Genomic DNA, 13,216 nt, shown 5'->3' on the forward strand with positions numbered 1-13,216 from the left:
TGAATCTTTAACGTTTTTTAAAAAAGGTTTTTAGTGATAATAGTGAAAATTTAAAGGGAGTTGCCACTTGACCACATGTCACCAAAAGGATAAAAAATAAATCTGACAGAGGATAAGAAAAATGATGGCACTATCTCTACAACAATTCTGTTGTCAGAAAAGGTTGCTGTTGGAATCTAAATTCTAATTTTTCTATTATTATTTCTCTTCCTCTAAAAATGTCTCAGTCCCAGCAGAATTTCTAAATACCAATACTTACCTTCTCTCCCCTTCCTGTTCAATATGAAAATGTCCCTTTACCACACATTATATCAACCTTCAAACAAATACAAGTTGTTTAAAAGGGCAGGTACATACTGTAGTTAAGTGAACCAGGCAGTTAAAAGGAAAAAAAAATTATTAATAGCAACAGACCTCCCCACCCATCCCCCCCACAACACACACACTCCGGAAAACGGAGGCTAATCCAAGTTCTGGGGACTGTATCAAACTGGGAAAATGCTGAAACCAACAGAATCCTGAGAAATTCAGAAATTAAACATATCAGTCTTTGGAAGTGGTTTTAATATATCTGCTTTAATTTTTTTTAATGTTTATTTTTGAGAGAGAAAAAGAGCATTAGCGGGGGAGGGGCAGAAAGAGAGAGGGAGACACAGAATCTGAAGGAGACTCCAGACTCTGAGCTGTCAGCACAGAGCCCCACGAGGTGCTCAAACTCAAGAACCAGGAGATCATGACCTGAGCCAAATTCAGACACTTAAGTGACTGAGCCACCCAGGTGCCCCAATATATCTGCTTTAAAAGTGGCATACTACAATTGTACTTTGATCACTCATTGATATTAGGACTAATGGATGAAGTGTGTTAAAAATACCCATTAGTTTGAATTTCTCTGTGTGTGTGTGTGTGTGTGTGTGTGTGTGTGTGTAAATAAACTGGGGAAGTTGTTTAGGTATATCAGAGAATCTCCATCAAGGGCAAACAGTACAAATAACTGAATAGAGGTTACTCAAACACTAGGTATGGATTTTAAGATATTTTACAAGGAAGGAAACAAGATAAAACAGAGTAAACCATGTTAAATATATCATACCATGAGAAACAAAACAAAGATGCAAGAATAGATGTCATTAATCAAAGCATAGCTGAAACATTCTAAGTTCTTCAAGTGACCTGCTACCATCAAGTATGAACTTATAAAACAAAATAACATTAGTATTTAATGTAAGGCTTTGAACAAATAACATTAAACATTCACACAAAAACGATTTTCTATATATGATCATGATGGTGGGGACTTACATTACATGTATGGAAGTGGTTCTCACACTTTTATATACTCAGATTTACAAATGAAAAACTACTAGCAGCTTAGTTCTGTAAGTATCATAATGTATCACAATTCCCAAACATAATAAATATGCACCATTTCCTTCCAACACAAAAAGGAGGTCATCTGCAGTACACTGAATGGGCAGTAAATCACATGAATAGATCCTGGGGGTGGCCAAGCCTCCTTTGTAAATATAGCTTTCAAGTGTTTGAAAGGCTCCAGAGTAGATGGATGACCATTAAGGTTCCTTTCAACACTGTGAAGCTATGACAGCAGAAATTGCTTACCCAGAAACTGCATCTGAGATTATTAATACTGAGATTAGTACAAAAGCACTAGTTAGAACTACTTGGTACAGTCCACACCCTAAGTAACTGCTGGACAATAAAATTCAGTCTGTGACCTATTCATCTTCATCTGATACAAATGACTGGAGAGAACATGGTTAACAGGGAAAATTCAATGCAGTCTTAACTACATATTGCTTTGCTTTCCAGGCTAATCAATAATGTTGCTAGAGAATAAAAACATGACCTGACCCATTCCTGTGTAAAACACTGAGCTTGGTCAATATTCCCTTTAAAGAGCTGTCAGAAACCACTGCCCCAAACTGTCAGTACTTGAGTTTTTCTAGGGAAATCATTCTACTTTTATAAGTAAAACACAAGTTTTTTCATGCTACCAAAATAATATTAATACTGAAACAAGATCATAGATGTTATAGATCATATTATGAAGCTTCATGTAGGGAAAGCATCTACACTGTGTATTTATTTATATATCTATGCAAACATCATGTACTGTGTGCAACACTTTTACTTACCCACATATGAAAGCATTTCACATAAACATACATTAAAGTTTTGGAAACAATATTGCAAATAAAATATAATAAGCAGATTCCAGCCTTCCATTCTTTTATTCATTCAGTAAATATTTACTGAAGTCTTACCAAAATGCCAGGCATGAGGGACAAACTAGGGGGTAAAACCAGAAATGATACCTGCCCTCAGGAATCTCAAAATCAATTGGAAAATACCAGTCCAAATCTTGCAAAACTGCTAGGAAACAAATTAAGAAACAAAACTGCAAAAGCTAATTAAGAAATTAGCGATTACTCGCATAGCCAGAATTTCTTTCCAAATGATTCAACCAACTTTGTAGTCTAACATGGCGCTCAAATTCATGACCAGGAGATCAAGGGTCACATGCTCTACAGACTGAGCCCTTTTTTATTTTTTAATTAAAATTTTTTATAATCAGCCATTCTTTTTTTTTTTAAGTTTATTCATTTATTTTGAGAGAGAGAGAGAGAGGGAGAGAGAGAGAAAGTGCATGTCATTAAGGGGCAGAGAGATGGGGGGGAAGAGAGAGAAAAAGAGAATCCCAAGCCGGCTCCTCACTCTCAGCAGAGAGCCTAAAGCTGGGCTCAAACCCAGCAACCGTGAGATCACGACCTGAGCCAAGGTCAGATGCTTAACTAATGAGCCACCCAGGCCCTTATAATCAGTCATTCTTGACTGATTTTTCTCACACCCCACATCTGCTCCATCAGTAAATCCTCTACCTTTGAAACACATCCAGCGCTGGACGACTTACCACCTCCACCACTCATCAGTGGTCAGAGGCACTATCTTCCCTTACCTGGTCTCTCAATGATGCCTAGGTCATAATCCTCAACACCTGCGAGTATTTTATTTTACACAGTAGAAGGTACTTTGTGGCTGTGATTAAATTAAGAACCTCAAAACGAGAGATTATCCTGGATTATCTAGGTGGACCCAGTATAATCACATGTGTCTTTTAACAGGGAGAGAAGTTTGTCAGACAGAAACAAAGATATGAAGATTCTAGGGGCGCCTGGGTGGCTCAGTCGGTTAAGCGGCCGACTTCGGCTCAGGTCATGATCTCCCGGTCCATGAGTTCCAGCCCCAAGTCGGGCTCTGTGCTGACAGCTCAGAGCCTGGAGCCTGTTTCAGATTCCGTGTCTCCCTCTCTCTGACCCTCCCCTGTTCATGCTCTGTCTCTCCCTGTCTCAAAAATAAATAAAACGTTTAAAAAAATTAAAAAAAAAAGATATGAAGATTCTATCCTGCGGGCTTTGAAAATGAAGGGGTCAGGAGCCAAAGAATGCAGGTGGCCTCTAAAAACTGGAAAACTTAGGCAAATGGATTCTCCCCTAGTTTCTCTAAAAGGAACACAGCAGGGCACCTGGGTGGCTCAGTCCCTTAAACCCTGACTCTTGATCTCAGCTCAGGTCATAATCTCATGGGGTTGTAAGACAGGGCCCTGGGTGACTGAGCCCCTGCATTGGCTCTGTGCCAACAGTGTGGAGCCTGCCTGGGATTCTCTTTTGTCCTCACTCTCTGACCCTCCCCCATTCATGCACGCCCTCTCAAAATAAATAAATGAACTTAAAAAAAAAATACATAAAAGGAACGCAGCAATCTGATTTTAGCCTACGGAGATATCTGACCTGTGTAAGAGAACAAATTTGTGTTGTCTTAGCCAGTGTATTTTCTGTAATTAGCACAAGGAAACTAATACAACCTCCTAGTCTCTCTGCTTCAACTTTTTCCCCTCTTTTGGCCTCAGAGCTGCAATCCAAATAATCCTTTAAAAAATGTAAATCACAAGAAGTCACCCGTTTGCTTGAAATCTTCCAATACTTTTTGGGTGCCTGGCTGGCTCAGTCAAAAGAACATGTGACTCTTCATCTTCAGCTCCTGAGTTCCAGCCCCATGTTGGGTGTAGAGATGAATAAACTCAAAATCTTCCAATAGTTTTTGAATTCAGACAGTGTGAAAACCCAAAGTCCTCCTAAGAACCTTCACCTCATATCATAGGCTAGTTTCCCTTGCGGCAGATTGCTGTTTTTGTATGAATCCAGGCATACTCTAGCCTCCAGCACTTTTCCTTTTGACAAAAATCAGTCCCTACATCTCTAAGGCTTACACCCTTCAGGTCTTTTTTCCCAAATGTTATTTCTCAGGAAGACTTATCCTGAATATTCCTTCCAAAAATTTTGACGCCCACACTCACTATCCCTTCCCTCCCTTAAATGTTTCTTTAGTACTTATCACCAAATAGAATACATATCTGATTTACGTTTATTGCCCATTTCCAAGAAAGCTAGAATTTTCACGTTGACTACTGCTGCATCCCCAGAAGCTGGGACACTACCTGGCACGTATTAACCATTTCATCAGTATTTGCTGACTGAATCAATGATCCATGTGAGGATTCTTGGAATGGTAAAGCTACGATTAATAAACAAACAAAAAGGTAATAAGGGGGGGAAATAACCCAAACAGGTATTAAAAGGTAAACTACGTGACTGCATCAAAAATGAAAATATTGTGGAGACGCAAAAAACTGGTCAACAATTTTTCAACAAAGAACGCAGCAAAATGCAATTTCTCGGCATTTCTTCCCGAAACGCTCGCACCTGCCAAGCAGGTCATACTATTTTAGGCAAAAATAAATATTTTGCCTTTCTATAAAAACTATGATTCTGACGTAGCAAATCTGGGAGAAAGTCGGTACAGGGGAAAGGCACGGTCATGGAAAGGCGCCCAGCCGCCAGTGCTCCCCTCCCTAGCCCCCCAGTTCCCCACCCTCCCACCGTCTTTACGGCAAAATCCGTCCGAACCGGGGCCTGCGGAGGCTGAAGCCCGAAGGCGAGGCGCGCGCCCCCACCCGCGAAGCCCTGACACCCCGAACGTCTTATTTGGTGGCTGGGGCAGCGTCGTGGGGGTCTGCCACAGAGCCTCGGGCAGCGTCGCGAGGGTCTGTCACACAGCCTCGGGGCTCAGGCTAGAGGGAAAAGGGGCACGGACAGCGCCGCACTGGGGAATTCGCCCCGGATCTCAAGTGGAAAGCCTACGGTGCGTGAGGCGGTCCCTCGAACCTCAAGGCACAGACCTGTACACCTCCGCAGACTCCAAAAGCAGCGGCGCTCCGACAGCGCGGCTCCACCACTGGCTTCGGCCACCAGAGCCCCGCCCCCAACTTGCCTCCTCCCGGCTGCAGCACGGTCACGGACCCTCGCCGGCAGAGACCCAGCCACCCACTCTCGCCCTTTGAGCTGCCCCTGCCTCTCAAACTCAAACCCTGAGGAACAGGGGGCGGGACAATAGGGGAGGCTGCGCCCAATCCCGACCAAACTCCGCCCACCAGGCTCGTGCCGGAACTACACGTCCCATAAGGCCACAGCTTTTCACCGGAAAGAGGCTCGCCGATGAGGGGGAGGAGCCCAAAAAGGACTGTGGGAGAAAGGCTCTTTCTTTTCCGTCTGGCGGCAGCCATCAGGTAGGCTGTGTTGGTGGTATTCGCTGTTTCATCCGCCGCTGATCTCCTTTCGACTCGGCCATCCAGACTCGGGGACCCTGCGTTCTCGGAGCTCCTCCTGTCTTCTGTGTGGCGCGAGTTCGATCAGGATGCGGGGCTGCGCGGGCGTGGAGAGGCGGCCCCCGGAATGGGCTGGGGCGATGATGTGATGGCGGCGCGAATTCGAGCGGGGCCTGGAGCGTGAAGGGAAAGGAAGCATGGGGCTGAGGGATGGGAGGCCGGGCCTAGAGGGTCTTAAAGCGAGGCCTGCGGGTTGGGTGGAGTAAGGGCTTTTTCCTCAAGAGTTAACCTTGGAGGCAGCGGCTGTAGCACTTTTCCCTGTCGTGTCTGCGAGCTCTCTTTGCAGGCCAAGCCCTCGGGGACGCCGCCTGCCGCAGCCCTCAGCCCCCATCAATGCCCAAGTCTAATGCCATTCATGTGTCCACCAAAAATGTACCGATTGCCTCTCTGCGCTGCTCCGTGCTGGGGTCGCAGAGGTGACAGCGCTGCTTTCCTTGGGCGCGGAAGTGGGGGTTGGGCTGGCTAGCCTTTGCATTTCTTGCATAGCCATTTTCAGCCGCCGTGGTTTCCTTCTGGCCGGTGGGGAACTAAGATGGACGCAGTCTTGCCATATTTTAAATGCATGATGTTTTTTAGTTCAAAGGTAAGCCAAGATGGGCGCTTACAAGTACATCCAGGAGCTATGGAGAAAGAAGCAGTCCGACGTAATGCGCTTTCTTCTCAGGGTGCGCTGCTGGCAGTATCGCCAGCTTTCTGCGCTCCACAGGGCCCCCCGCCCAACCCGGCCCGATAAAGCGCGCAGACTGGGTTACAAGGCCAAGCAAGGTGAGCGGACTCTGCGTGGATGCTTAAATAAAGTTTGTTCTTGGGGAAATCCCAGAAACCGGTAATTAGAGGTATATGCCCCAGTGCCTTCCATCACTTAAGGCTTTGTTGGTAACTGCCTTCGGCTTAGCAAAAAGCCCGGAAGTTGCTGACGGGTAAACCCTGGACAGAGTCGTCTAAAGTAGCAAGAGTGTCTTAGATTACAAATCTGTAGGAGTCTGGACTGAAGCAAAACAACAGCATAAAGTGGGAATGAGAAGTTAATCTCCCTGTGTGATCAACGTAGAGTACTTTGAAAAACCCTGGAATGTGTTCATTTTTAGAATAAGTCTTAGATGGGTATTTGTTTTACTTTCATCGGATACATATGCGGCTTATGATCTGAAATATATTTGATGTTGCAGCATTTAGTGGCAAGTCATGGAGTCTTCCATTCTTACGTCTTTTACAAGGCCACTGTAAATTTGTTTGTACAGGTTATGTCATATATCGGATTCGTGTGCGACGCGGTGGCCGCAAACGCCCAGTTCCTAAGGGTGCTACCTATGGCAAGCCTGTCCATCACGGTGTCAACCAGCTGAAGTTTGCCCGAAGCCTCCAGTCTGTTGCAGAGGTAAGTGATTTTTTAGTAGCAGTTGTATCGATCACCTGGAGATGGTGGAGGACTCTGATTGATAACTTGAGCCCCGTTGAGTATAAAACGCGGTTTGTGATTTTTACTTCAGTCTTGGTAAAGTGTTGCTGTCCCAAGAGTCTTCGTTACTAACCTGTCTTTGTGTATAACGGAAAGTGTTTTATGATTAGCGTGAACCTTGGAACCTGAGCTTTTGAAGGGCGGTAAACTTTTGTCTTAAAGAGCACATTTCCCAGATGCGTATAAGCTGTGCATTTATTGATGCGGCTAATTTTCTATGTTCCGGTCATAAGTTGTCTTTCTTGGTTAGTAAATGAAGCCGTACTCTGTCCCAGAGGTTGACCAAACAAGGGCCTCGTTGCCCTCTGTAAGCTAAAAATGTTTTATTTTTGTTTTTAAAAGAAAAGGCAAAAACGACTTACACTCAGAGACCATTGTGGCCTGCGAAGCCTAAAATAATAGGCTAAATATTACCTTTCACATTAAAGGTTTGCTGATCCCTCAGTTGTGTTAGGAAAAGATAAGGTTCCTCAATTTTGTTGGCCATATATCGGAGAGGGGGATAATAGACAACGGTTTCAAATCAATCTTAAGAATGTTTACATGGGTTATTTTAGTAAGTCTTCCTTATACTTTGGGTCCTAACCTCTGGGGAGATGCTTAGTAAAATACTTGAGTGCTTAAGTGAACGGCCTATGTCTTTGTCTAGTGTGTAAATTAAAGAGACTTCTTCCTAATTTCCTACTATGGGAAATGGAAGGCTGACTTCGGGTCTGTTTTTCCTATTCTAGGAGCGAGCTGGACGCCACTGTGGGGCTCTGAGAGTCTTGAATTCTTACTGGGTTGGCGAAGATTCCACATACAAATTCTTTGAGGTTATCCTTATCGATCCATTCCATAAAGCTATCAGAAGAAACCCTGACACCCAGTGGATCACCAAACCAGTCCACAAGCACAGGGAGATGCGAGGGCTGACATCTGCAGGCCGCAAGAGCCGTGGCCTCGGAAAGGGTCACAAGTTCCACCACACTATTGGTGGTTCTCGCCGTGCGGCTTGGAGAAGACGCAATACTCTCCAGCTCCACCGTTACCGTTAATACAAGTAATGTTTGTAAAATTCTTACCTAATAAACAATTTAGGACAGTCATGTCTGCTTAAAAGTGTTCTTTAATTTGTCTGTTAAAATTAGTTGTCTGCAGATTGTTCCATGAATGCATTGTCAAATTATGAAAGTTAAAGTGCAATAATGTTTGAAGACTATAAGTGATGGTGTATCTTGTTTCTAATAAGATAAACACTTGTGTCTTTTGCTTTATCTTATTAGGGAGTTTATATGTCAGTGTTTAAATGCTGTTTGGTATAATAGGTGTAAAATAAATTCTGTAAAAGTGGAATGCAGAAGCTAGCCATGTAGATTTGTTGGTGCATGCAATGAAACCTACAGCTTCATTGGGGTGATGTTATGCTCTGCTGGTTTACTCTCAAATGTTTGTTCTTAGGGGGTTGGTAAGAACAAGCTTTTTAAATTGGATTTTGCTTGGAAACGTGAAGAATATCCTAATCTTTTATCATGATGATATGCAGAAAAATGTTAACTAGGAACCACATTTTTAGGTTGAGTCCAATATCCAATTCATGTAACTGCTGCTTCTGAAAGAATAGTTAAAAATGCCACCATTTTTAGGTGAATTGAATAAACCTGTTGCAAGAGGATTTTCTTAGAAATGAAAATAAATCCTGCTTAACCAAAGCAAAATTGCCTTGGTCTACACAGTACCATTGAGTGAGTATCACATAAAAGGTGGAGGCTCCTGGTTCTATTCCATGACTCCATGGGATCTGTAGAATACTGAATTTCCTACAAAGCAGTCAGTAATGGTATTTACACTGATTTACGTTAAAACTGATGGAAATTGAACATTGGGTAAATGAGAAGACTACCTTGAGATTTGTAAGCTAGTAACCCATCTAATGCTAGGATTGGGAAACTGGTGGCCATCATAACCTTTTAAGTGTGAGGGTAAAAAAGTTGGCTTAGATCAGAGTTTTAAATGCTTTATCATTTAAATGGTGTTAATTGGTGTTCCTGACCATTTTGAACCCATTAGCAAAGTATGTTCTCTTGGGTTAACCCATTTTACCCACTCCCACAGGCTACTGAGAAAAGTCCTGTAGTTGGTGTCAGTACAAGTTTATAGTTTACAATCTCATCCTTAATGTGTTGTCCACAGTCACTTCTCATCTTTGCTCTAACCCCTCAAAATCCTTGTCATTCCATAGACTCGCCAAGCCATCATTTATGCCCAGCTTGATGTTAAGCATACCACCACATTCTTGTCTTCCAGTAGATGAAGTTTGTTTCCCAGAGTGAGCTTGAGTGTGTAGCAAATAAAGAGGAATTGCCCCAGTTCTAAGTTTGCTGATTTAATCTAGTATGATTTCAAAATCTAATTGCTGGTTGTCTCTGAACCAGTTTTTATTTTTTTTCAAGGGTTTAATTAAGGCTGAGGTGATTTCCAGAAAACAGGCTTAAAACCCCTTGAGATCTGAATTTTTTTCACTCAGATCCTAAACCATACCTAACTTTATGTGTAGAGGTGGTTCAACTAAAGGAATAAATGTTTATTAAACTAACAAATGGACCTGTTATCTTTTGTCACCTAATAATACACTTAAAAGGAAACCCAAGTACCGTAACCTACCAAAAATTGTAATGGCAGAAACAGTCAATTTGAGAGGAAATAAAATGTATAGTATTTAGTCTTGAGAATTTTTTTCTCTTGGTTCTTTGGTCCTTGCATGAATTAGAAAAACATTTTTAAAAATGTTTTTTAAACTCTGGATGCTAATTTGGGAAGGGGAGGGAGGGTTCAAGCTCAATATTGGTGTGACAATCTCTAAAAAGGGCTGGCTTCTATTCTGCTATGCTACAGTTTCCATACTGTACCTAGAGGGTTCTTGTTAATTGTCATTCCAGTGCTGGAAGCTGAAGTCCTTATAGAAAGTTTCCATGATCTTCCTACTCTTCGCACTACTGGACTGCTGTGCAACTGCTGTCTTCCTTTGGTATTGCAGCTTCCGTGTTCTTTAGAGAAGCCAAGCACTCTCCTAAAGCCTTTATGATGAGAAAACTCCCAGGTACTACATGTCACCTTAGAGGCTTTCCCTGACCAACAAGCTGTTCTGTTGGCTTTAATATTTCTAGATCAGTGTGATTAAAACATACCCAAATCAATTATAATTTCCTTTAGAAATAGAGCAATTGGTTTCTCAACCCTGCAAGTGCAGGCACTAATAACTCCCTTTTGCTAATGGACACACTGAGACTGAAAGCTGAAGCAACTTGTCAAGGTCACACAGTGGCAGTCTGAATTCATACCCTCCCAATAAACTTAAAATTTTGAATAGGTAATATATTGACATGACTAAAAATTCAAAACGTACAAGAGGGTCTGCAGTAAAATTTTCCCCCCTCAGTTCCCCTTCTGGAGGCAATGCGATCGGTTTTGTTGGTTTGTTTGTTTTATCAGGAGATTCTTCCATATGGGTGCAAGCAATACATATTTTTTTTATCCAAATATTAAAATGTTCTACATATTGGGGATTTTTTTCATTTAGTTGTGTATCACAGAGCCTATTCTATATCACTTCATGAAGAGCTTCCTTATACTTTTTTATGACTGCATGGTATTCCATTGTATGGATACATCATAATTTGATGCAGCCCCTTCTGATGAACATTCAAGATTTCCAATCCACCCCTTTTACAAAAAATGTTTGCATATATCTTAGTTCATCTATAGGATAAATTCCTATAAGTGGAATTGGCAGAGATTCTGCTCTGATAGGCAAAATAGTATTGTTATCTAGCTTCATTTTTGAACTTCTGAGTGTGGCAAAGGCAACACCATAGCCTTTTTTATTTTCCCCTGGACACGCCTAGATTGTGTTTTCCTGATCCTTTATACATTTAGGTAGGAGCCTAACGACTTATTCTTGCCAGCATAATGGGAACACAAGTGACATATTACTTCCTCCAAGGCAGTCAAGGGTTGCTATGCCAGAGGAGACCAGTGATCCAAATAGCTACAAGATGGAAGAAAGCTATTCAACCCTTATCAGACTGGGCAAGTGAGAAAACTTTGTTTTAAGCTGTTAGTTGTGTTCTTTTTATTTTTTTTTTTAAGTTTTTTATTTATTACTTATTTTTGAGAAAGGGTGCGAGCAGGGGAGGGGCTGAGAGAAAGGGAGAATCTCAAGCAGGCTCCATGCTGTCAGCGTAGAGCCCAACGTCAGGTTCAAACTCACTAAATTAAGAGCATGACATGAGCCAAAATCAAGAATCAGATGCGCTCAACTGACTGAGCCACCCAGGCACCCCTCAGTTGTATTCATTTGTATGGCAGCCTAGCTTGACCTTAACTAATTTAGTAAGTAAAGTCAAACTAGTATTTGTATGTCTAAGAGTCTCATGTTTGCTTTACAGTGACCTTTCATTATAATCCTTTGTCCATTTTTCTATCAGAATCCATACACTCTAAGTACCATGCTGTATTAAATGGAGGGTGGCTACTACCTCATTTTTACTAACCATAACTTCTCTGCTCTTAAGATTCTTATACCTGGACCACTTTCTTACACTGTACACAAAAGCAAACTCAAAATGGATTAAAGACCTATATGTGAGACCTGAAACCATGAAAATTGTAGAAGAGAGCACAGGCAGTGATTTCTCTGACATTGGCCATAGCAATATTTATCTACTCAGGCAAGGGAGACAAAGGCAAAAATAAACTGGTACTACAGCAAAAGAAAAACAAAAAACAAAAACTGCGCAGCAAAAGAAACAATCAGCAAAACTAGAAGACAACCTGTGGAATGGAAGAAGTTATTTCCAAATGATATATTGAATAAGGAGTTAGTATCTAAAATATATAAAGAACTTATACAACTCAACATCAAAAAACAAAATAATCCAATTAAAAATGGGCAGAAGACATGAACAAACATTTCTCCAAAGGACACAGACATATGGCCAAAAGACACATGAAAAGATGCTCAGCAACACTCATTATCAAGTAAATGCAAATCGAAACTACAATGAGATACCTCCTCATATCTATCAGAATGGCTAAAATAAAAAACAGAAAGCAAGAAGGGTTGAGGAGGATGTGGAAAAAAGGGAACCCTCATGCACTGCCGGTGGGATTGCAAACTGATGCAGCAAACTGGTGGAAAATAGTATAGAGGTCCTCAAACACTTAAAATAAAAAATGCAATTACCATATGATCCAGAAATTCCACTCCTGAGTATTTACCTAAAGAAAAATGAAAATGCTAATTTTTGTATATGCACTGCTATGTTTATTGCAGCATTATTTACAATAGCCAAGTTAGGGAAGCAACCCAAGTGTCCACTGATGGATAAAGAAGGGGTGGTACATATAAATAAACACAATAGAATATTATTAGGCCATAAAAAAGAATGAAATCTTTCCATTTGCAACCACACGGATGGAGCTAGAGGGTATAATGCTAAGTGAAATAAGTCAGTCAGAGAAAGACAAATACCGTGTGATTTTACTCATGTAGAATTTAAGACATGAAACAAATGAAATAAGAAAAGAGAGAGGCAAACCAAGAAACAGACTCTTAACTATAGAGAACAAATTTGTGGTTACCAGAGGGAATGGGTGAAATAGATGAAGGGAATTAAGAGTACACTTCTCATGATGAGTACTGAGTAATGTATAGAATTGTTGAATCACTATGTTGTACATCTGAAACTAATATAGCACTGCATGTTAACTATACTGGAATTAACATAAAAAAAACAAAAACAAAAGCCACTGACTGTTTTATTTATTTTTTTCTTAAAAAACTTTTTTTAATGTTTATTTATTTTTGAGAGAGAGAGACAGAGTGCAAGCAGGAGAGGGACAGAGAGAGAGAGCGAGACACAGAATCCGAAGTAGGCTCTAGGCTCCAAAGTGTCAGCACAGAGCCAGACGCAAGGCTTGAACTCAAGAGCCTTGAGATCATGACCTGAGCTGAAGTAGGATGCTTAACCGAC

The 13,216-nt window shown here is 41.5% G+C and overlaps 2 protein-coding genes across 15 annotated transcripts in view; one reads left to right on the plus strand and one right to left on the minus strand.

Moving 5' to 3' along the window:
• NKIRAS1 (NFKB inhibitor interacting Ras like 1) overlaps positions 1 to 5,463 on the minus strand; it is a 95,962-nt gene extending 90,499 nt beyond the window's left edge. For 6 of the 14 annotated variants that reach the window (XR_008298023.1, XR_003414497.2, XR_003414496.2 and 3 more), the window contains exon 1: positions 5,258 to 5,461. The gene's annotated coding sequence lies outside the window, so the exon portion shown is untranslated. Of the gene's footprint in view, positions 1 to 5,257 lie in introns of all 14 variants that reach the window. The other 8 variants (XR_008298025.1, XR_008298024.1, XM_053221520.1 and 5 more) reach the window with 4 other exon arrangements.
• A 37-nt stretch (positions 5,464 to 5,500) lies between these two features.
• Positions 5,501 to 8,290, plus strand: RPL15 (ribosomal protein L15). Its single transcript, XM_015078332.3, has 4 exons — positions 5,501 to 5,644; positions 6,320 to 6,508; positions 6,985 to 7,121; positions 7,934 to 8,290. The coding sequence occupies exons 2-4, from the start codon at positions 6,337 to 6,339 to the stop codon at positions 8,237 to 8,239; spliced, it is 615 nt and encodes a 204-aa protein (XP_014933818.1). The 5' UTR covers positions 5,501 to 5,644; positions 6,320 to 6,336; the 3' UTR covers positions 8,240 to 8,290.
• Positions 8,291 to 13,216: the final 4,926 nt, after the last annotated feature.

This window comes from Acinonyx jubatus, chromosome C2 (assembly GCF_027475565.1).
Source record: "Acinonyx jubatus isolate Ajub_Pintada_27869175 chromosome C2, VMU_Ajub_asm_v1.0, whole genome shotgun sequence".
NCBI lineage: Eukaryota > Metazoa > Chordata > Mammalia > Carnivora > Felidae > Acinonyx > Acinonyx jubatus.

Coding starts and splice junctions, on each gene's coding strand:
- RPL15 (XM_015078332.3), top strand. CDS start 6,337: ATGGGCGCTTACAAGTACATCCAGGAGCTATGGAGAAAGAAGCAGTCC. Junction 6,509..6,984: donor GGGTTACAAGGCCAAGCAAG/GTGAGCGGACTC, acceptor TTGTTTGTACAG/GTTATGTCATATATCGGATT. Junction 7,122..7,933: donor GCCTCCAGTCTGTTGCAGAG/GTAAGTGATTTT, acceptor TTCCTATTCTAG/GAGCGAGCTGGACGCCACTG.